Genomic DNA, 24679 nt, shown 5'->3' on the forward strand with positions numbered 1-24679 from the left:
TAGATGAACGACATTCCATCTCTCTAAGCCTTCGGTACATATCACGTACTTCTTGGCGCAACTCCACGGAAATTTTAAGCACTCCCATGTCCATCTTCACCTTCTCAATGACGTCGAGGTTCCTGGCGACAGTGCTTGACCTCGCGTCATCTGAATCATTGTCAAGCCAGTACAGAATTTTTGTACACTGCTCCAACGACGCATAAACTTTATCTGCAACAGTTTTCTGCTCACTAGCTTCATCCAAATCACGCTTAAACTCGCGCAGCTCACTAGTCTCCACGGCAGGTTTTAGACTTTTTATTAGGTCAGATTGGTCCTTGACCTCACTAAAAATGTCACGAATTGATTTTACATTCACATTTTCACATGAACTAAAACTTTGGCAGGCTTTTAGATTGTCATAAAACAATTTTAACTGTTCATCAAAAACTTCTAGCCTTTCACTGCCAATAGCGATTGCTCGCTCAATTTTCTGCTTTTTGGTTAGTGGCATATTGATTCACTAGGTACTTATTTCACAGAAAAAAATTGTCACAGTTTATTGCATCAATAATTCACTAGATGCTATTGATCTCTTGATGAATGCTAACGCCTATTCATCAGATATTTTGAAATTGTCTCAACCATGACACTTTGGTTGAGCTTGGACTTCCGAATTAGCGGGAAGTTCACGAGATCAGTTGGCGAACATACAAAACCCCCAATACCAGGAACCATCAAGTTTCAACAGCAGGTTTGAATATAGATTTATTGATGAAATTATTTCAAAAGACCTGAAATTACAAGATCAATTAATAAACAGAATAAAATATTATTCGTTATCTTAAAACTTTGAGCACTAAAAAAATCTTTTTCTTTTCTTATGGTTAAAGAATCTTTGGAAACTTTGGCTTTTAAAGGAAAATTATTTGGTTTAATAAATCATTGTTAAATGCAACAATAAGGCACATAAAAATTACTAAAACATATATTAATCATAATTAAGTTTCATGCTTAGCTGGCTAAAGCCTTTTTTTAAAACTACATATAATCGTCCTATACACCATACTTCTTAATCAAATTAACAAATTCTACCTGAAGCTCTTATGGTTTCAAATCCCTGATATACTAGGGTAGTTCACACTCAATGAGACCAATGATAGGCCCAATTTTGTTCTCCGCAATCTTCACACTCTCATATCTCATTCAAAAGTAAAGAACGTGCGCTTCAAAATAAACAAACACTCTATGCCGCGCCACATTATGAAAGGAAAGCCCTAAAAGACGACATTTGCGCTTTGTTTTTGGTTTAATGATAAGGAATTTAATTTCGAACTTGATAAACACAAAGCTTCCTCGAAAAGAGGTTAAGACAATCTCTTATCCAGCGAGCCAGCGACCTGTCTGAGGTGTTGTCAATACGTGTAAGAGTCTCAAGCCCTACAGCGCCGAAGAAGACCACTATAAGAGCACATGAAAACAAGCCTAAACCCAACAACATGTTAATTAAGCCATCCATGTTGAATGTGTCCAGACTCGTCTTCTGGTCTCTCCCCAACTCGGCAGACCCAGAATCACCTCCGGCAACATCGTCACCAATGTCACCGCAGGAGTTCTGCATCACCGAATTGAGGAGAGACCAGATGATTTGTATCGTTCTACTAAGCATCAGTGAGAGATGCTCGTTGCCGAACATCTCCCCTTGATCCCTTTCGGACTCTACAGTACTTGTACTCCCATAGTCATCGACATCAGCAAGGCTTGGCATCCCAGACTGGTCGCTGTACACTGAACTCGAGTCGTCTAAGGAGTTTTCAAGAAACGAGGAATTGGCAAGAGTGGCCGCAGCCGCCCTCATTGATTCCTCGAATCTTTCCTTAATATTCTGATGCGCGTCCAGGCTGTCAGGCACATACATTATGAGCAAATGTAAATTTAAAAATAGAGGACTAGTGATTCTGAAAGGCAATATAGAAAAGTTAATTTTATGAAAAAGACTGTACACACGAATGTTTTTTTTTGTATTTTAAGCAACTATGGTTGAACCTCCTAACCATTAAAACTTTGATTTATCATCTAAAAGTAAAATTCTTTAAGTTAAAGAATATGTAATTAATCTTACATGATTCAACGCTTAAAAATAGCTATCGTTAAGCTATTTAAACATTAAAACTTTGTTTTATTAGATTCAATTAAGTTAAAGAATATGTAATTAATTTTACATGATTCAATGCTTAAAAATAGCTATCGCTGAGCTATCAAAAACATATTCATTATGATGTATTGAGCAATAAAAAAAACTTATATACTAGCTAAATCTGAGTATCTTCACTGATGTTTTAAAAAAAAAAAAAAACACTTTCGATAAAGCTAGCTAAATATAATTTTTGTAAGCGACCATTTTTTTTTATAATATGGTTGAGTTACTCGTAACGCAAATAATCTATCAATTAGCGTCATTATAATTGAATTAAGTAAAAAGAAAATCTTATTTTAAAACCTATAGTAAAATTGTTTTAGAAGATTTGAATCAGGACTCAATAAGTTTTGATTATAAAAAGGGAACGCTGTAATCAAAAGTTAAAACGAATAGAATGATGGAACATATCTGTGTCAATATAAGTTTTGTTTACGATGAACGAATTTAACTTTTGCAGACGGAAAACGTAAACAAAACAAGGTACGTCAATTTACCTGATGACTCAGATATGTCCTATCAAAACTACAAATATTATATAGAATAAAATTGTCATATATTGAAGATGTACCCATATTGCTTCTAACCCACTTTCGTTTAAAAACACAGTGATAAAGGCCTTATCGACGAAGAAAAAAAAAGATTCTTGAGTCTTAAATAGCGGCTAACGAATGCAATAATGGGCATATCAACAATCTATAACATAAAAACATTCATATAAAACAAACGGGTTACTATATTTTATCACTTTTATATAAATTCTCTTGGAATTTAGCGGTAAAATTAAACACTCGAACGCAAGCTCCGCTCGCAAAGACAATTATTATATAAATGAGCATAATTACTGGGCCGCCAGCTTTTTATAACCTCGCTCAAATCCAACCCCTATCACTTTTGACCGCCCAAACATAAACAAAGGGTTGACAACTTATTGTTACGTAAAATTTAATTACGGACGTCGAATGATATATTTTATAGATATTAAGTCAAAAAGGTACACTTGATAGCGACGTAATGTAAGATATTAGTCTTTAAAATGATTAAAATTTATTCATGTTAAAAATAACATAAATACAGCTAATACCAACAATGGTATAAACCATATGTACATATACAAAATATACAAACAAAGGGTTACCAACTATTGTTAGTAAAATCTTATATTTTTACATACATACGAGTAATGTAACCAAAGAAAATAATACGATATGTAAATACTAATTGTACTTATACATTTTTATATAAAATATTGTTTATATTCAGGAAACAGTTATATTTAACAGAAATAAAGATAAATAACCAATCCATTATAGGTCTATCTGTAACGAAAGAACTTCTAGAATATCCCAGGGATAAAAGGATTAATAAAAGATTATTAAAACTTCTTTTGTTTAGATTACCATAGCCAGGATACCCCAAGGAACCGGTTGGAGCACGCGCACTAACTCTTTTTAGGATCTACCATGGACCAGCCTGGAGATAACCTAGATGATCATGGAGTATTGGAGCCCTACCACCACCCTACCTTGGACGGATTGCGGTTGTGTTCCTGTCAACACCTTGACACTATAGACGAGAACAACAACATCATCACCATACCAGAGTACGATGGATTCTCAGAGAACCTGTCCATCACCATCAGGAATTTCTTGTTAAATACAGCCCTGACTACCAGAGAAGATAGTAGAGTGGAGACCGATAGTGACACTAGCTCCAGCAGCACACTGTCCCTCTCTACCAATGACCTCAACCAACTCTACTATGACCTGGAAAATCACTCAATCACCTTGGACGAGAATGGAAACGAGGTAGCACAAGTGGACGCCCTTGGCTACATATCTACCTCACCCCCAACCTCAACCTACACTTCGAACGAGAGCACTTCACCACCTAGTTCATCATCAGAAGAAGCTGAACTATCCAGAACAACCAACGCAAAAACATTTATTGATGTGACAATGTTAGATAAAACTAAACCCCTCAAGAAAAGAATGTATTCTATTTGGGAGGTTTATCATCTTGTATACCCAGCTATGAAAATACGCAAATCATACTTTCTTAATGGAAAGCGTATTTAACTTAGCTTGGAATACATTTATAGTTTATTATATATGCCTATATACTGGGACTACTAAACTTTTTCTTTTTCTCTTTTTTCTTTTTTTTTACAACTTACCCCCATTGGAGATGCGATCCTCAATTTTCAAATTCTTTGAACGTACATATGAGACTTTTACAGAAATGCTTCGCATCCACAACTATCTATCTATGCTTGATATAGAATCAACACTTTATAGATCATATTATGAACCTTTGATTGACACGTGCCCTGCAATTAACTAGTAGCACTCAGGGGCAAGACACAATTACTTTAGCTAGGCCCAAGGCATTAGTTGTATCAATTTATGCATTCATAGGCCTGTCTCTACCTATATGACACCAAATACGGGTAACGACAGCCTATTCATGGTAATCTGTATGTGATTTGCTAATAGTATATGTTTATTAAAGATATTATGTTTATAGTTAATGTAATCATATAAACAACCAGTACATATATGTATGCCTACAACCATGCCTGATTTACGTCACATATTAACACACAGATATTTAATTGCACAGACAAACACTAAAATCCTGGTCCAGAGCTAATGTTATAGCATGTACCTCTTGAATTTATTCAGTTATTTACTAACTCTCCTACCATCAACTTCTCTTTCTGGCTTTAAAAGGTAATGACTTAGTTGTTTGGCATGCATTGTAGTTTAAATTTAGGCCCCTTAGTACTTAGCATGAATTGAGCTCAGGCCTTATGTTAGAACTCTAACACTTAGCACAATTCACTGCTTGGGACTTAGGGCACATTTCTGTCCTACTCTACTTATAATTTTAACACTTATCCTGTAAATATTCCCATACTTAACTTATGCACTTGTGATATAAATACACTTTATAAAAACGTTTTCCTTCCTTAATACTTAATATACTTATATGATTCTGATCGAATATCAAAACCAACCATTTATTCTTAGGTTAAAGCAACATAATACTTCGCGTGGGTCTTTTGTTGAGCTTCCACCAGCTCAACCAAATTCGTATTATACTTGTGGGAATAGAGGGTTAAGCATTCTAAACAAGCGAACCGACGATGAGAATGTCTATGTGTATTGCATTAAAATTAGGTTTTAGTAGTACTCATAGAAGAGCGGTCTCCATACCTAAATATGGACAAACGCCCCATTCGCACACACAATTATCTCTCCAATGTGAAAGTAGAAATTAAGGAAAAAGAAAAACTTGATAATGATTCTCTGTCTATTAAAGCGGTGGCTGCTCAGAATGATAATGCTTATGACACTGTCAATATAAAAGAAGAAGAAACTGATTATTATCCCTCCAATGTGAAAGTAGAAATCAAGGAAAAAGAAACACTTGATAAGGATTCTCTACCTATTAAAAAGGTGGCTGCTCAGAATGATAATGCTTTTGACACTGTCAATATAAAAGAAGAAGAAACTGGTGATTATCTCTCTAATATGAAAGCAAAAATTAAGGAAAAAGAAACATTTGGTAATGATTCTCTCTCTATTAAAGCGATGGCTTCTCAGAATGATAATGCTTATGACACTGTCAAAATAAAAGAAGAAAATGGTGATGATATTCCTGATAATTAAAACAAAGAATACAATATCTAAGAAGTGAATATTCTGCACAAGATTCATTTAGAAAAATATTTTTAAAACTCTTTATTTTATTCTTATTTTCCCCCCTCCTACATATTCTTTTAGTACTTTTCACCAAAGAAGGGAGAAAAATGCTTTCATTTCTTTTAATTTTTACACTTTTTTTATTCCATCCAACCTCATATTTTAAATTTTTTTTACCACCCCCCCCCCCCCTTTAACAGGGTCAAATTTGCAGAATATAAACCCCCGCAATATCTATGAATCTTATTCTGTTTTGATTAAAATTCAATTTCTAGATAAATTCAAAATTCAAGAAACATTTTGTAAATATAATATTTTTGTTTGTTTTATATTTGTGTAATGTGTATTATTGTCGTTGCTTCTTTTTAATACTGTATTATACTTTTTATTATAATTTTTCAGCCTGAAATTATTCAATTGACTTCAATTTCAGAAAAAAAACCTTGTTGTTTATACAAATCAAAATGCCATTGGCTTATATTAGAAAAGGGGATGAAGTGGTGAGTGCTCCCGGAATAGTAGAGTTACGGTAAGGTTTTTCAATTAAAAACTTTAAATGTATGTATATTGTCATTACTTTTGATAATAACTTCTAGGGGTAAATACTCAAATTGAATTATTAATAATAGAAATACTCTGTTTCTAACATTCAGAATCACCAAATTAAGATTTCTCTGTTTATAACTTACATTTAAATTAAATGTATAAAATATGTACACAATACAAGTTAGAATTATGACTAGCCAACTAAAGGGGGAGGTAGGTTGTGGCAAAACTCCGTAAAAGTGTTAGTTTTAAGGCTTAAAAAACAGTAGTAGAAGGATAATATTCACTAAATATGTGTATTCTTCATTGACAAGAATTATAGACAAAAAATTTTTAAGTTAACATAAATTTTTTCGTTCTACTACTGTTTTTAAGTCCTAAAACGCACACCTTTACGGAATTTTAGCACAACCTACCTCCCCCTCTATATTATTTTTAGTTGGAAGGGAGATGACCCTATGTTCCATAAGGATCCTGTTGATATGTTCGAAAAACAAAAAGAAGTAAGTTCATTCTTTCATAAAAGTAACATGTTGTCTGTAGCTTATGATCTCTATGAAAAAAAACCTTCCTACTCATACAAAAAAGTTTGTTGATGCCTATCTTTTTTTATTATTTCCCTAAGTGCCTCAAGAGGCCTCTAGGGACGAAGCTGTTATTAAAAAATTTCATGGTTAAAAGGAAAACAAGTATTCCAAAACACATACCTACAAAAAATCCTCTAATTGTCTTCGTTCTATTCTTGTTTTTTCACATCAATTTATTTCTTTAATTAGTAAGCCCCAAGAAAAAGTAATCTATTCAAGAATATTTTGCGTTGAATATATCTATTCTTTTCCAATAATTGAGAATATGTGTTCAGGGTTTGGATGAAAGTTACGGGAAGAAGGACAAGAAAACTGGGATCCAATCATATTTTAGATGTCTCCTCTGTGAATGTGATATGGCGAGTATCATCACTCTACGATTTCATTGTGAAGGATCTCAACATTTTATGTAAGTGGTTTCATAGCTGTTGGATGTTTGTCTTCGAGAGTATTTTAATCAGACGGGCTAATGCTTTAAGAGCCAAAATAAAAAATATTGATCTGGTCATAATTATTATCCCATTATATAAAGAAGTAAAGTTTTAAGATTTCAATAACAAAGATCAAGTTCTTCACGTTAGGGAAGCTTCACATAGGTCCAGGAATAGTTTTAAGCTATTCTATTTTTAGATTTAAGTATTTGGATGGCTTTAGGCTATTTTTCTTACCCCTACTTAACCCTTTGAAGTCAGTCGATACTTCTAGATAAAATAAATGAATATTTACAAGTTAATAGCTTTGATATAAGAAAATATTCTATAGGTGCATCCATTCAAAATGTTTGTTGTATTAAATTTTTAGTACGAGAAAATTGGGGGGGTGGGAGTAACATAACCTCCCATCCCTTGCCCCGTTCATAACCTAAGTATAAAAGTTTTAACCATAGATTCAGCCGTGTACAGTATCCTACTGGTCATAAATCCAGACAGAAATGTTGTAAAAGAAGTAAAAGAATAGAGGGGGCACAAGCTATATGCAATTCTACCCGCTGGGCGGGGACCCTGTGCCGACTTTCAATTGGATCTTTGAATATCAGCCAATAGCTTCGGAAATTTAAACACAGCCAAGTTGCTACAAAAGATCAAAGCAATTTGCTAGCAGACGAAAAAGGTCCTTACAACTTGGGCCAGTTAGTTGTCTGGGTTATACGTCTATACTTTTACATTTATTGTATACCTAACTATAGTATATATTTTAATTTAGGAAGTCGTGTTCTGTAGTAGCAAAATATAAACAAGAATTGAAAAATGATCCTTCACTTAATATGGTAAGCATCACATTCTTACAAACCTAAACAGATAATAGAGAGCAATGATGTTTACTTTTTTTTCTTTGTTTGTCCAATTTCTTTTATTTTGAGCATCGCATTAACGGAAGTTGTCATCCTTGTAAGTAAGGCAGCCAGTTGACCAAGATTTGGGAGGCAGGGGTTCAAGACATCATCTAGAGAACATAATTGAATCTTATGCAACCCTTTGATTGCAAGACTTCTATCTGGAAATCCTAATGAGTTACGCCTGTTTATTTTCCAAAATATTCTCTATACTTTCACAATTGGTGACAAAGCAGGTAATATTTGTAACGTCTTTAGTATAACCCGTTGAGGCCCAAACTCGAACCCGACACCTCCCCATTATCAAGCAGGCAACCTACCGTTTAGGCCATTGTCGTGGGTTTAGAAATAGCGGAGCTACTCTATGAATATTGTTATTACAAATTAAACCTGACCCTGAAAGCGAGGATAATGATCCTCAGTATGATCTTCATTCTGTCTTGGAAATATGAATATTATTATTATAGAAACCTGACCCTGAAAGCGAGGATAATGACCCTCAGTATTATCTTTATTCTGTCCTGGAAATATGAATATTATTATTATAGAAACCTGACCCTGAAAGCGAGGATAATGACCCTCAGTATTATCTTTATTCTGTCCTGGAAATATGAATATTATTATTATAGAAACCTGACCCTGAAAGCGAGGATAATGACCCTCAGTATTATCTTTATTCTGTCCTGGAAATATGAATATTATTATTATAGAAACCTGACCCTGAAAGCGAGGATAATGACCCTCAGTATGATCTTTATTCTGTCCTGGAAAAGCAAAGAAAAGAAATATGTGGACTCAGGTATTATGTATAGGGATACATGGATAGGTCAATTATCAATAGAATGGCAATTTTTATTACAAAAAAAATCAGCAAAAAAGATATCCAAAGAAATGAGAATACCCCTCCTCCGTTCCCGCAGGGTTATATATTTTTAAAAAATAACATGGTCTCAACTTGATTCAAAATTGTTTAATTTGGAAAGAAATTACCTACCTATGATTTTTTGTGGGTCTAAGGTTTCGCCGCCGTTTTTTATGAAAGAATTTTCTAGTTTGAGAAATAACAAGCTCATTATTAAAGGTTTGACTTCATTACCTCTAAAACTAAGGTTAAACCACCCATATTATATTGCACTTGCTTAATGCTAAGAGTTTCCACTTCTCAAGATGATTAAAATGATATATGTATATATATATATTAAGGTATATAACAGAATTTACAACAAATGACAGAAAGCCTTTGTACCACTGTAGACTCCAAAATTGCAAGTGAGTATTTAATTTCAAACATATTCTATATTTTATCTAGGTACCTACCTAAAAATCCATAAATATATTTACTATCTTCAATTCTATCCTATGTAATTATCCATCAATTTAAACATAAATCTATCTAAAAATATATTAGTCTGTTTTGTATTAATTTGTTACTATTTAATATTCTATTTTTGCTTTCTGGAGCAACACATGTCTTATATTCAGCATTTATTTTTATCTATCTGTATGTACATCCATCTATCTATCTTTCCATCTATCAACTTGTCTATCTAGAAATAAACAAGGGGATGTTGGGTATTTTAACTCAGCATTCATGCGTTTTATCTTTCTATCCATCTTTTTTTCATATATTTATCTATCCTGATATATCTATCTATCTATATTTCTATCTAGAAATGAACAAGGGTATGTTAGGTATTTAAGCAAAAACATATTTTAACTCAGCATTCATTGGTTTTTCTATCTATATATCAATCTAGAAATGAGCAAGGGGATGCTGGGTTTATGAGCAGACACATATTTTGCCTGAAGCACAGAGCAGCCTGGATCCAGGAAGACCAGAATGTTCTTCATTGTGTCAAATTAGGTATGTTAGCCATGCTCTTCTATAAGTACTGTCCATTTTTTTGTTTTAACAAGATGCTATCTCTGCAATGATTTTTATAACTTTTTGAAATAAAGAAATGAGTAGGTATTTTTTTCCATAAACCATTTAAAAATTTTTTTTGAATGCTTTTTATTTTAGTGGGGGGAGGGGGGGGGAGTGAACACCACTTTAATCCCCTCCTCCACACTTGGATGTTCTTCTTGCCACCCTGAAAATCATTTGAGGAAGGGGAAGGTTAATCACCCATCCCCGATTGGACGCCCTTGTTGCTAATTCTGAATTCAATAATATCCCATATTTTTATAAATTAGCAGCCTTGTCATTTTTGTAAGTACTCACCTGACCGACTGTCGGATTTGTTCATGAATATTATCATCCATTTTTTATTAGTAAACTTTTTTTTTGTTTTTAGAAACTGTTACAAGTTATGTCCAACAACACAAGGAGGTAAATAATAATTTTCTGGAAAGACCTTATTTATGATTGAACGACCATTAATCAAGAAATTTTGGGAAATATTTAAGGACTTTTTGTTTAGGTATACTTCTAGATATTGTTAATATTGATTGCGTTGTTTCTTTATATTTTTCAATAAGCTTCAATAGTTTTTGTTAATGGAGAGTTTTTTTTAATAGAGAGTTAATTGCAATTGCTTTAATGGGGTATAACGGGGATTTGCCGGGTTTATAATTTTTTGGCTGGCGACAGCGGCGGTTTTGCTGCCGTTTCTTCAAAGTTCATTGTATCAAAAGCGCAACTGCCGTACCAAATTTTAGAATTCTATTCCTTTTTTAAATTCTTAAAAAACTGGCCTTTACGGAAAATCCGCTCAAAAATGTCTTAATTTAAAAAGTTGCCCTTTAATAGCTAATACTATAGAAGAAAAATGATAACTGATAAGTCTTTCAAATATCAATATTCAATAATCAATAGCTATTTTGCCTATAGACTAAAGAGTCTTTGTTGATTCTAAAATTCTTAGATTACCCTTACATCTAGCTTTGATTGTTTACTGTTTAGGACCTGAGAGAAGATTATGGTAACATCTGCCAAGTTCACGATGAAATATTATATGTTTAGGATCTGAGAGAAGATTATGGTAACATCTGCCAAGTTCATAATGAAATATTATATGTTTAGGATCTGAGAGAAGATTATGGGAACATCTGCCAAGTTCATAATGAAATATTATATGTTTAGGATCTGAGAGAAGATTATGGGAACATCTGCCAAGTTCACGATGAAATATTATATGTTTAGGATCTGAGAGAAGATTATGGTAATATCTGCCAAGTTCACGATGAAATATTATATGTTTAGGATCTGAGAGAAGATTATGGGAACATCTGCCAAGTTCACGATGAAATATTATATGTTTAGGATCTGAGAGAAGATTATGGTAATATCTGCCAAGTTCACGATGAAATATTATATGTTTAGGATCTGAGAGAAGATTATGGGAACATCTGCTAAGTTCATAATGAAATATTATATGTTTAGGATCTGAGAGAAGATTATGGGAACATCTGCCAAGTTCATAATGAAATATTATATGTTTAGGATCTGAGAGAAGATTATGGGAACATCTGCCAAGTTCACGATGAAATATTATATGTTTAGGATCTGAGAGAAGATTATGGGAACATCTGCCAAGTTCACGATGAAATATTATATGTTTAGGATCTGAGAGAAGATTATGGGAACATCTGCCAAGCTCACGATGAAATATTATATGTTTAGGATCTGAGAGAAGATTATGGTAACATCTGCCAGGTTCATAATGAAATATTATATGTTTAGGATCTGAGAGAAGATTATGGGAACATCTGCCAAGTTCACGATGAAATATTATATGTTTAGGATCTGAGAGAAGATTATGGTAATATCTGCCAAGTTCACGATGAAATATTATATGTTTAGGATCTGAGAGAAGATTATGGGAACATCTGCCAAGTTCACGATGAAATATTATATGTTTAGGATCTGAGAGAAGATTATGGTAATATCTGCCAAGTTCACGATGAAATATTATATGTTTAGGATCTGAGAGAAGATTATGGTAATATCTGCCAAGTTCATAATGAAATATTATATGTTTAGGATCTGAGAGAAGATTATGGTAACATCTGTCAAGTTGATAATGAAATATTATATGTTTAGGATCTGAGAGAAGATTATGGGAACATCTGCCAAGTTCATAATGAAATATTATATGAAAAAGTCAAAAATAAAGAATTAAGGGTGAGTCTTCATCTTAAATTGCCTTTTAAGTTTTTTTCTTCCAAACAAATATTTACTGTTTGTCCCACTTAAGTTTGAATACATATTTATCGCAACGTATACAGGCAGCTTTCCGCGGATATTAAAATTAAAATTATATGATTAAAACCTTCGAGGCTGACAAAACTGGTATTAATTTTATGCTTTTCATTTAAACATTTGTGGAAAATTGTTCGCAATACATAACTCTACATGATTTTTCAGTTTGGCTGAGAAACAGTTCTAATCCAGTGGATATTAATCGGTTTCAAAGTCTTATTGGAAATTAATTTCCACACGTTCTATGATTATTATATGCCTACTCAAAAAGACAGTACCTAATCTTGTAAAAAGTATTTAAACTTTTCACTAATCTTGTTATTTTTAGAGTTCTCGTGAGTTACCTGAAATGAAAGCTAAACCCAAACTTGAGAATGATTATCTAATTCCAAACAAGAAAATGAAATTTGATCATAGGTACCTACAAAATATTTTATATTATCTATTTTATTGCAATCTTAATGATACTAATATAATCACATTGAAAAAAGATTTAGATCTCTGTTTGTTTGATAATATTTTGTTTCGGCAACACCTTCTTAAAATTGAAAAAGACCCTTTTCCCCCTTTTCACCCCTTCATGGTTTGCACCCCCTAGAAAAAAAACATGTGCACACCACGGGGTTGAACCCTTGCTGTGCCTATAGATGAAGGGCTACCCATAAGGTAACAAATCTACTCACTCTTCCCCACCCCCCTACTACATTGTTTGTTTTAAAAATAAGGTAGATGGTGAGGTTTTGTGTGGTCTCTGGACACTTTGAGGGAAACCACCGAAAAACCCTTTTGCATTTTGAAATTCTTTTTAAAGTTTGAAGAAAAATTGTGATTGATTGACTATCTCGGGGAAATAAAGTGTTGTTTATTTAGTGACATAGCAGCTGATTAGGGTAAATAATCAGGGATCTAAAGGGATAAGACAATGGATGATAAATGTGTTGTTTATTTAGTGACATAGCAGCTCCTGATGATGATATTGCTGAACCTGAACAACAAGTGTCAGTACAACCACAGCTGTCGGAAATGCACAACTTTGAGGTGAAACCACAGCTTTCTGATGATCAAATCAAAAAACAATTCAAGGTAGGTACCCATTAATATTTATTGATGCTTTCCCCCCAAAAAAGCACTGCGCTAGTTAGTAGATTAGTTTTTAAAACCATTACGGTCGTTCCGTACGTGCGTAATTTAGGAGGCGTAGCAACTCAATAATCGTTAATATAAATTCCGTACGCCCATTTATAACATGTTGATTTTAAACTTATTTGACAACAAATTTTTATATGATAAAAATTTAAGTATGTCATTACTAAACAATACATTATCCTGTATTTAGAGCTTTGAAACAAATCTACTTACAATTTTATTTAGACTTATACATTTTGCTTATTCGGTTGTAAATGTTTGTTTGTCCTACCGTTTAAGAGCCTCTCTTTAATGGATGTTGTCATCCTTGTTTTCCTATGCCTAACACCTGCGGTGAAACATCTTAATTTTGAAAATGGCAGTTAATTTTTCTATTCTTATTCAATCTGTATGTTTTCAAGGACTTGTAAAATGTTTATCTGTGTGTCTGCCAATCCATGTAGAAATTTTCAAAGATATGAGTTTTCATGAATATCTTTTACTAGAGAGATGTGGCTGAGGTTGTAAAATCCTGTTTGAACACACATTATCCAACTGCCGCGGAGTATAAGGTATATATACTTTTTTTTCTATTATCATTTATTTAATACCAGCTGCGGCTGTGCCCCCTAGAGGCCTCTACAGACATGCGAGTGAATGTTGGTGGGGGGGGGGGGGGGGTAACTTGACCATTGTTTGGAATGGCAGCAAGAATTATTTTTCCTAGGAGCGATTTCTCTCTAGAGGATGGAGAATGAGATACCCATCAAATTGCAATAAACTTCCCTGGATCCTGGAACTTTAAGAAGCTTTACTGTAAAGGATAACTATATCGGTTCAAAAGGAGATCCTTTACTACAGAAAAAAACTGTTAAAGCGTTTTTAAAGTTTATTTCTATCAAATGAGTTTCAACTTTTATGAAAAATCTAGCTTGTAATTAACAATATTAACTTAAATGAATACCTACCTACTTATATGTATAATGATTCCTTTAACAAATAGGTACAACTGTATAAGTAAATCATAATTTTTTATTGCCAGGTTTTATTCATAATCCATGCATACTTTATTTAAACAATGGCTGTTTTCATTTTTGTTGTATCTATCTATTATCTATCAATCATTGGCTTTACTTATTTCAGGAGGGAAACAAAGCCTTGACAAAAGAAGAATACATCAACTTTGCTCAGAAATTCACCAAATCAATGAAAGCTGAACTTCTGAATGATTTTATTCAGACAAATACTTCAGTCAAAAATCTTTCTATTACTAAAATATATGAACAAAAAATACGGGCCTATGTGCTCAAATACTTAGAAGAATATAACAATGAACAATAGTCATAAAAATAGATGATTAAATAGCATAATGGGAGGGAGGAGACATTGAAATGTAAAAGGGGGGGGGGGGGGGGGTGGTGTATGTGACACTTTTTAAAATCAAAACTAAAAGTCAAAGAAAAGAAAAGAAAGAGTTACAACACTGAAATTTGGCATGGCATTTGTAACAATATATATATTTTTAAATCGCGTGATTTACTTTTAATTAGATTTTATATTTTTGTATTTTTTACCAAATTATTAGGTATATCTGACTCAAAATACATATTTCAGAAACTGAAAATGGGTCGGCTATACTACATATAACAGACAATTGTAAAGTAAGTTATTCTAAGAGCCAAGCTATTCTATGATTGTTCTGAAGTCCGTTTTGATACATTTAAAATCTAGGGGGTGGAGCTACGGACTTTCAAAGATACTGATTCAATTCTTTTTGTAAAATCTTTTTTAAAATTTTGTTTTGGCACTTTACTTTTAAATCTGAATCCTAACTGATCTGAATAAAGTTAAAGAATTTAATTTACTTTTGCATTGGTTAATGCATTATATTTTTTCGATTGATGTTTTACCTAATTTATTAATCAAAAAAAAGTATATGTTTACTTTATCTTTTGATGAATCTTCAAGAAAATTATACCTTTTATTTTATTATTAAATCTTTTTAATTCAGTCATCTGCGAAAATTTTCTTGGTGTTACCAGTCAGAACTTGGGTCTCTTAATAGTTTCAGATGTATCATAATATATAGAAGTAGCATTATTTTGTAAAACTTATATTATCTTGCTTCTTACATTATTACATTCAAAATCAATGACGACATTTTCTTTTGGGTGCAACGACGACATTTTTATAAATAAATACATTTTAAAGAAAAATGTACTTCTTTGCATTTAGTTTTATTCTAACTTGGCCACTTCAAATGCGAAAATGCCGTGAAACTGTTAATTGTCGCGGCATTACTTCTCTTGTAGACGTAAAGAAAATATTTTAAAACTCACCTTTGTTGTTCATTTTGCCGGTTCACGAATTAATCTATAAAAGTCTCTTATTTTATTACTTTAAATGATAAATTGTTCATCTCTCGCTCTTAAATGGTGAATCATTAAGACCCCACAGAAGTTATTCTAGAAGATAACAATTTCACAATTCATTGCCTAATCTAAATATTATATGCAATTATATTCTCCAGTATAAAAGTAAATGAAAACAAAGAAATTTAAATTAAAAGATTAATACAACTAAAACTATAATATATTATTTACATGATATTTAATATTCTAGGTTTGTGCCTGATCCACTGTAGGAATAGAAACAGCAAAGAATAATGGAAATTAGATAAAAGGAGCTTACATCGCATATTCATACGAAATATTCGCAACAAGTCAAGACAAAGATGTTTATGTGAGAACACATACTGAAGAGAAACCATAGTCATGTAAAATTAGTTTCTCTCCAGTATGTGTTCTCATATGATAATCTCTACTACTTGATTAACTAAATGTCATACAGCTTATATCACATGAAAATAGCTTTCCTCATAAATAATATGAGTTCTCTTAAGACACTTGAAAACACATGATATGAAAATTCAGATGTGTTCTCATATGATACTCTACACTACTTGATTGACTCAAAGCTATACAGCATTTATTACATGAAAATAGCTTTCCTCATATATAATATGTGTTCTCATAAGACACTTGAAAAGACACAATATGAAAATACAGATGTGTTCTCATATGATAATCTATACTTCTTGATTGACTAAATGCCATACAGCATATGTTACATGAAAATGGCTTTCCTCATATATAATATGAGTTCTCTTAAGACACTTGAAAAGACACAATATGAAAGTACAGATGTTAATGTGAGAACCATATTCATGTAAAATTAGTTTCTCTCAAGTATGTGTTCTCATATGATAATCTCTACTGCTTGATTGACTAAATGTCATACAGCATATATTAAAAGAAAATGGCTTTCATTATATATAATATGTGTCCTCATAAGACACTTGAAAACACATGATAAGAAAATAAAGATGTTTATGTGAGAACACATACTGGAGAGAAACTATAGTCATGTGAAATTAGTTTCTCTCCAGTATGTGTTCTCATATGATAATCAAAGAAATTGTGGAAAAGATATGAAAGAAAAAATTGCAGAAGAAGAAACTTCAGATAATGATGTTTTTACAACTAATGAAGAACCTGTTCAAGTTCATAATGATGAAGTTTCCAATCTCATGAATGTAGTAAGAAGAATCTCTTAATAGTGATTAAAGAAGAGCCTGCTCAGAATTATAAAGCTAATTAAACTGTCAATATTAAAGAAGAAAAATTAGTTGATTATTTTCTGTTATTTAAAACGTTACATACGTTACATTATTAGTATTGATGTTTAATGCAACAGAAGACACATGATTATTTTTGAAAAAAGTTTTCAGGGTTTTATACAGGGGTGTATATTCTGCACAAGATTTATTTTTTTTCCCCTGCTACAAAATTTTTTATTTTTCTCTCCCCCTAGTTTTTTCTCACCCAGTAGGGGGAAAATGGAAAAATATTTATAGAACTCTATATTTTATTTATTTTATCCCTCCTACCACACATTTTTTAAAGTTTTTTTCACCAAGGAGGGGGGGGAAATGGAAAAAATGTTTTTAGTTTTCTTAATTTTTACATTTTTTTTCCCTCCAACCACTTATTTTTTATTCCCCCCCCCCCCTCTGAGCAGGGGATCCCATGTAGAATATACACCCCTGGTTTTATATCATTCTTAATGACAATTGAACATTTGCTTCTTTCACTTTGTCTGCTTGTCAAAAGTAAAATACTAAAGGAAAGTAATATTGTGTGTATTTAACTAGTTAAGTTTATAATGCAAATAATTTTACAATTCTTATAATAAAGTAACAGGATATGATATGTGTCTGTCTGTGTGAGAGTGCCGAAGGATCTCGCCTGAACCACTGAACTGATATGGTTCTATTATACAGTGTAACTTCTCTTTTGTCCTGAGAAAGTTTAATATCTAGTTTGGGGATGGGAACCACTAACCCCCCACCCACTTACCACAAAGAAATCGCTCCAAGAAAAAAGTATCTCCCTCTAAATTTTTCAAAAACTTCTCTTTTTAAACCAAAAATAAAAATTAGAGGTGAAAAACCCCTCCCCCCCCCCCATAAAAAAATGCCCTTCCCCTCCACCTTACCCTCAAGTGCACCTAGAGTACCGCTAGTGTAAAGTTAAGTATCTACTTGCATTTGGTGTTTATGCTATTAAGTTATAAGTTTAAATGGATATTGCATGGACAGGGGTGTATATTCTGCATAAGATTCCTTTTTTACCTAGCTGAAAAAATATGTCCCCCCCCCCTTATTTATCTTTTCATATTATACCTTATTAAAAGCTACTTAGAGCTTCTTTTTCCACCTTTCATTTTTTTTTTTCATTCCCCCCTCCTTTCTTTAACAGAGTCTTCAATGCAGAATAAATACCCCTGTGCATGAAACTATGCCTTTATATATTTTTATATTTGATGATTCTGTATAATATTTTTTTTCAGAGATGTATAATGAAATCAGATAATTAAGAAGATTTTACCTAGGACAATTTATGGTGAGTAAAATATGTTAACTAGAATTGTCAATTTACATTGATTTTCTTTTTCCATGCAATTATATTGTATTGTCAGCATCCTTAAACTAAAATCTAGGGGGATGTGAGCTAAAGGTAGGTGCAGGGGTTTATATCCTGCCCAAGGAAGATTAATTTTTCTCCCCTGCTTCAAACTTTTTATTTTTTCCACTTCTAGTTTTTTCCAGCAAGGAAGGAAAAAAAATGGAAAAATATTTCAGAACTATATAATATTATCTCCCCTTCCCCATATTCTTATTGTTTTTTTTTTCGTCAAGGAGGGGGGAAAAGGTAAAAAATTCAAATATTTTAATTTTTACTCCCTCTTCCCCCTCCAACCACATGTTTTGTTTTTTTTACCCCACCTTTTAGCAGGGTCAAAGAAGGCGTCTTAACTTTTTAATTTTTATTCTAGCTAGTCGGTGTTTTTAGTAAGTAGTAGATACAAAATTTTCCATAGAATTTAGATATGCAATCGGTTTTTTTTGTAGACCTCTTATTTTTAAAGTAATTTAAGTTTTTTTTAATAAATGATTAATTCGGTTTTAAGGTACTAAAACACAAATTGCCATTATGAACAAAAATACTAAGATCTTTAATTTGACATCTTACTATTTGAATTCTGTCAGGTAATTATTGAAAAAATCAATTTTTTAAAACCTCGGTTTAATTAAAACTTTTAACATGAATATATCCTAAAACAGGCATAAAAAATATGGGATCTACTGCAGTTCATGGTAAAATATTGCTGGTAACGAATGCTTCCTGGTTCCTGGCAATATTACAAGATTCCTGGATCCAGCAGCACGCAAATTCCCCTAAATCCTAGGTTCCTGTTAGCTGGCAATCTGCAAATTTTCCAGGTTACCAGCAATGAGAGAAGATTACTGGCTTACAGGAGTTTTTACCCCATACCCCTTATCACATTTTCTTAGGGGGTAAACAGCAATGATTAATAAGGGACAGTTGTTTCAATTATTTTATTAATAGAGGTGGGGAAAGGATATAGGAGAGTTGGATCTTTACCTATATATTTAACTGTTTATATCTTAATATCCACTTTCGCGCCAAAATTTAGGCGCTCCTTTTTATTTTTATAATATATTGAAAAGTGGGGGAGATAAATTCGTAATTTTAATCGTATTAATAAATCAATTTATTTCTAAGTGAGGCTCTGAAAACGGTAAAACCAACAAACTTGAACACCTATAGAATGCCAAAACTTAATACTAGCCCTTATAACCTAAACTAACGTAACCTAATTATAAAAAAGTGCCGCGGCCAGGTTTCATTGTTTTTTTTTTTTTTGGGGGGGGGGGGAGGATCAAAATTGAAAAAAATTTCTAAGAGGATAACGCCAACAATTCTAGCATAAATCAACAAAAAGTGTGGCGTAACTGGGCAGTACAGACCATAGAACCATGTAAGTAAGATTATGGCGGGGTTTTTATTTCAAATTATTCTATTCCCTCTCTTTATTAGACTTTCAAATGTAAATCAATAAACCTTTACACTCATATGATTAAATTGGCGCCAAAATTTCGTAACTATACCTTACAACCCATCCCACTCAATACTGTACAGACAGCTGAAGAGCGGGAGTTTTTAAATTCAATTAACGCTACCCCCTCCTCATTTAAGGCTGTATAAACTTTAGGGGAAAGTTTAACACTTTTGCGCCAAAATTTGAATGGCATCTTTATTGCGTCTTATAAAATGCGGGGTTCTAATTGGTGGGTATTCGAGTTAAGATAAAGTAACCTCTTGACAAAAAAGCTAATTGGTTACCCGTTTTAAATTTAAAATTTATGAACTGAATCTCTGATAATTTTGGCGGGTGTTTTAAATTCTAATTAACTTCCTTCCTTTTGATGCTTTGTAAACTCAAGCAAGCAAGGTTGACAATATAGTAAAATTTGTTTGTCTCTCAATTAATATCTCACTAACCACTGATTCGATTGAGTTCTTCATTTTAGAGAAGCTTCTCAAGGTTCTATCAATTTAAAAACGGAGCCTCATGATGCTAGGGGCGCAACCGCTACAATCTACAATATAAAGTAAAATATTTAGAAGAAGTAAGTTACTATTACATAATGAGTTTCATACTTATTTATAAGTATCACATTTTTGTGTGTGTTTGACTGTCTTTGTACATAGAGGGATCTTGCTAACCGAAGAACCAAAAAATTATAATATTTTTTTCTAGTGGCGGTTTATCTTAGGAGGATTGTGTATGATACCCTCAAATAAACCAAATAGTTAAAACCTTCCCAGGACCTATTAACCTTAAAGTTTTTCCTGACTACTTTTATATTGTTACTTTTTACACCTTCATAAACGTTGTATTAATAACTGTTGATAAAATCAGAAATAAGGAATTTTTATGATATTTGTCTCATTCCCCCCCCCCCCCCCTCCCCTTTCTCTAATTCATTATTTACATTTGATCAGTTTAAGGTTTTTAATTTACTGTGAATTGTTGCAGAGCGGAGCAATATTTATACCTTTTCCTAAATCCCACAATTACTACAGAGAAACAACACCCCCCCCCCTCACCCCCCCCCCCCTCCCAACATCAGACAAACATGCCAAAATAGCCACTTTTGAGTTTTGTGAATCTTATCAACCTCTAATTGTGGGGTAAGTGTAATAAAAGGGAAATGTGAATTAAAAGGGAAATATTGCTTTTTAACAGGAATATTTCAAAAATGGCAGTGACCAGGAATATGCATAAATTGCTGGCAACTAGGAAAGTTAAACATTGGTAGCTCCAGCATTATTTCTTGTTATGCTAGATCCAGGAATCTTCTAACATTGCCAGGAAACAGGAAGCATTCGTTACCAGCAATATTTTACCATAAAGTGCAGTAGATCCAAAATATGGGTTCATATATGCCTTTAGAATCAGAAAAATTTTACGAATCCATTGTAAGCAAAATTGAAAAAAAGTAAAAAAATTTAAATTAAAAAAAATGGCCCAACATATTATGTTAAACAGACAACACTTACTTTAACCACCTCTTTACCCCCTTCCCATTTTTATTCTCAAAACAACATTTAAGATGGTTGCCTGTATAATAATTTCATATAATTTCTTTTATTGTAGTTATTTACTATTTTGTAAACTTTTTATTTCAATTTTGCTTACAATGGATTTGTAATATTTTTCTCATTCTAAAAGTATACATAAAATCCTATTTCTTATGTCTGTGTAATGATATATTTATATTCAAAGTTTTTTTTCTCGTGGGTTCAAAAAATCGATTTTTTCAATAATTACTCAACAGAATTAAAAAAGTAAGGTGTCAAATTAAAGATCTTACTATTTTTGATTATAATGGCAATTTTCGTCTTTTTTTTGTTGCGTTCTAGTACCTTAAAACCCACTTAATTCTTTTTTTTTTAAATCTTAAATTACTTTAAAACTAAGAGGTGTACAAAAAAAACTGATTGCATATCTAAATTATATGGAAAATTTTATATCTACTACTTACTAAAAACACCGTCTAGCTATTTAAGATAAAAATTTTAAAAGTTAAGACGCCTTCTTTGCAGAATATAAACCCCTGGCTATGTTACTTGACTGTATTAATCTTTATATGATTATTTTGAACTGATTACTCATTTAAATTTCAGGTTTGTGACTGATGCCACTGTAGGAATATCAAATATTTATATTAATAAACATCAAAGAATTATGGATACCCAAGAGGAAAAGAACTCTCTCTGTATTAAAGAGGAGCCTAAACAGAATGACACAGTTAAAATAAAAGAAGAAGAAATTGGTGATTATAATGATTCACTCTTTATTAAAGAGAAGCCTGAAAAGAATATTAATTCATATGACACTGTTAAAATAAAAGAAGAAACTGGTGATAATAACGATTCACTCTCTATTAAAGAGAAGCCTGAAAAGAATGTTAATGCATATGACACTGTAAAAATAAAAGAAGAAGAAACTAGTGATTATAATGATCCTCTCTCTTTTAAAGAGGAGTCTGATTTTATTGACAAAGCACAAATTAGTGAAAAAAAGAAAAACTCTTGTCAGATTTGTGGTAAAACATTTAGTACACCTCAAAGTAGAGATATTCATATGAGAATACATACTGGAGAGAAACCACATTCTTGTAAAATATGTGGTAAAGCCTTTACGCATTATAATAGTCTAAAATTTCATATGAAAACACACACAGGAGAGAGACCATATTCATGTGAAATATGTGGAAAATCATTCATTCAATTAGGTCATAGAGATGCACATGTGAGAATACACACTGGTGAGAAACCATATTCATGTGATGTATGTGGTAAGGCATTCTCACGTGCTGGCGACAAAGATATTCACATGAGAAAACATACGGGAGAGAAACCATATTCATGTGAAATATGTGGTAAATGTTTTACCACTCCACATGACAAAAATAGACATGTAAGAATACACACTGGAGAGAAGCCATACTCTTGTGAAATATGTGGTAAATTATTCTCTCAGGCTGGGGATAAAAAATCGCACTTGAGAACACATACTGGTGAGAAGCCATATTCATGTGAAATATGTGGGAAATCTTTCTCACGTTCTAGCTATAGAAATGTACATCAAAGAGCACACACTGAAGAAAAATCTGTATCAGGCAATGAAGATAGTGTTATACAAACACACATGAACAAGAGTGAGACAATGGACAGCGAACAAAACGCTGACTTTGTTTATTACGGAAAGGATATAAAAGAAGAAGTTAAAGATGAGGAAACTTCGAACAATGAACTTCCTACCATTAAGGAAGAATCTGATTATCATGATGAATATCCTAACATTATGAATGTAGTTGTAGAAATGAAGCCATATTCATGTGATATTTGTGGTAAAGCATTTGCTCGAAATGAACATAAAAAAAGACACATGCAAACACACACAGGAGAGAGACCATACTCGTGTGAAATATGTGGAAAAACATTTACAAGATCAAGCAATAAAAGTAAACACATGAAAACGCACAAGGACAAAAATGAAACAATGGACAAAACTGCTGACTCAGTTGATTGTGGAAAGAATATAAAAGAAGAAATTAAAGAAAAGCAAACTTCAGACAATGAACCTCCTATCAATAAGGAAGAATCCAATAAATATGATGAATCTCCCAATATAAGGAATGTCGTTGTAGAAATGAGAGAAGAATCTCCTAAGAAGGTACATTCATGTGATGTTTGTGGTAAAACATTTGCTCGTTCTGATCATAGAAACAAACATATGAAAACTCACACAGGAGAGAAACCATATGCATGTGATATTTGTGGAAAGGCATTTACACAATCAAGTCATAAAAGTAGACACATGAAAACACACAAGAACCAAAGTGAAACAATGGAAAGTGAACAAACTGTTGACTATGTTGATTGTGGTGGAAATATTAAAGAAGAAATTGAAGAAACTCATGATGATGGCCATTTTACCATGAAAGAAGAACCTGTTTCTATGGATGTAACTCCTGATATTATGAATGTGAGTGTAGAAATTAAGGAAGGAGAAGAAGGAACTCTTGATGATGATTCTCTCTCAATTAAAGAGAAGTCTTCTTATGCAGCTGTCAACATAAAAGAAGAAAAAACTGTTGATCATTGAAACAATTAATATTTAATTATACAATATTGTTTAATATGTAAATCTTAATCTTTTTAAAAAGAAATTCATTTTTTAGATACCTAAACATTATGAAAAAATTAATTTTTTAATTTCGAGTCAAAATGAGAGAAATCATTTTTAGCCTAGAATTTATTTATTTAGGATGTTTTGTTCACAATAATAATTCGTATTTCAAGTAAATCAACCTTTTAGAATTGTCCTAAATTATGACTTAATGTAGATATCTGTGTAAATGATTTTTCGTGTTTTTTTGTCATTGAACTGAAATGATTTATTTCATCTTATTAGGGTGAGGCGGGGCATTACCGGTAATTTTTTCGGTTTTTTTAAAAAAAATGGGGTAAATATTAATATTTTTAAATGGGACCAAGA

At 32.3% G+C, this 24679-nt stretch overlaps 4 protein-coding genes across 4 annotated transcripts in view; 3 read left to right on the top strand and 1 right to left on the bottom strand.

Moving 5' to 3' along the window:
- Positions 1 to 6142, top strand: part of LOC145333134 (uncharacterized) — a 32137-nt gene extending 25995 nt beyond the window's left edge. The window contains exon 3 of the mRNA XM_080178286.1: positions 5432 to 6142. Coding sequence (XP_080034412.1) covers positions 5432 to 5853 — 422 coding nt within the window. The 3' untranslated portion in view covers positions 5854 to 6142. The remainder of the gene's footprint in view (positions 1 to 5431) is intronic.
- LOC145333137 (uncharacterized) lies at positions 541 to 2031 on the bottom strand. Its single transcript, XM_080178289.1, has 2 exons — positions 1078 to 2031; positions 541 to 776 (listed from the first exon to the last, which is right to left on the bottom strand). Exon 1 carries the CDS (start codon positions 1898 to 1900, stop codon positions 1307 to 1309), a length of 594 nt encoding a protein of 197 aa, XP_080034415.1. The 5' UTR covers positions 1901 to 2031; the 3' UTR covers positions 541 to 776; positions 1078 to 1306.
- A 137-nt stretch (positions 6143 to 6279) lies between the features above and the next one.
- LOC145333136 (uncharacterized) lies at positions 6280 to 15298 on the top strand. The gene is made up of 13 exons (XM_080178288.1): positions 6280 to 6415; positions 6872 to 6935; positions 7295 to 7428; positions 8223 to 8286; positions 9063 to 9151; positions 9556 to 9621; positions 10110 to 10216; positions 10650 to 10684; positions 12398 to 12478; positions 12885 to 12973; positions 13507 to 13639; positions 14188 to 14253; positions 14825 to 15298. Exons 1-13 carry the CDS (start codon positions 6351 to 6353, stop codon positions 15020 to 15022), a joined length of 1191 nt encoding a protein of 396 aa, XP_080034414.1. The 5' UTR covers positions 6280 to 6350; the 3' UTR covers positions 15023 to 15298.
- Positions 15299 to 18590: 3292 nt separating this feature from the next.
- Positions 18591 to 24317, top strand: LOC145333139 (uncharacterized). The gene is made up of 2 exons (XM_080178290.1): positions 18591 to 18645; positions 22300 to 24317. The coding sequence occupies exon 2, from the start codon at positions 22361 to 22363 to the stop codon at positions 24284 to 24286; it is 1926 nt and encodes a 641-aa protein (XP_080034416.1). The 5' UTR covers positions 18591 to 18645; positions 22300 to 22360; the 3' UTR covers positions 24287 to 24317.
- The last annotated feature ends 362 nt before the right edge of the window (positions 24318 to 24679 follow it).

This window comes from Acartia tonsa, chromosome 12 (assembly GCF_053477335.1).
Source record: "Acartia tonsa isolate MP-2025a chromosome 12, ASM5347733v1, whole genome shotgun sequence".
Classification (NCBI taxonomy): domain Eukaryota; kingdom Metazoa; phylum Arthropoda; class Copepoda; order Calanoida; family Acartiidae; genus Acartia; species Acartia tonsa.

Excerpts from the sequence above, each read along its gene's own strand:
- LOC145333137 (XM_080178289.1), bottom strand. The coding sequence starts at position 1,900 with ATGTATGTGCCTGACAGCCTGGACGCGCATCAGAATATTAAGGAAAGA.
- LOC145333136 (XM_080178288.1), top strand. The coding sequence starts at position 6,351 with ATGCCATTGGCTTATATTAGAAAAGGGGATGAAGTGGTGAGTGCTCCC. Across the intron at positions 8,287-9,062 it reads ATGATCCTTCACTTAATATG|AAACCTGACCCTGAAAGCGA; the intron begins GTAAGCATCACA and ends TTATTATTATAG. Across the intron at positions 13,640-14,187 it reads AAATCAAAAAACAATTCAAG|AGAGATGTGGCTGAGGTTGT; the intron begins GTAGGTACCCAT and ends ATCTTTTACTAG.
- LOC145333139 (XM_080178290.1), top strand. The coding sequence starts at position 22,361 with ATGGATACCCAAGAGGAAAAGAACTCTCTCTGTATTAAAGAGGAGCCT.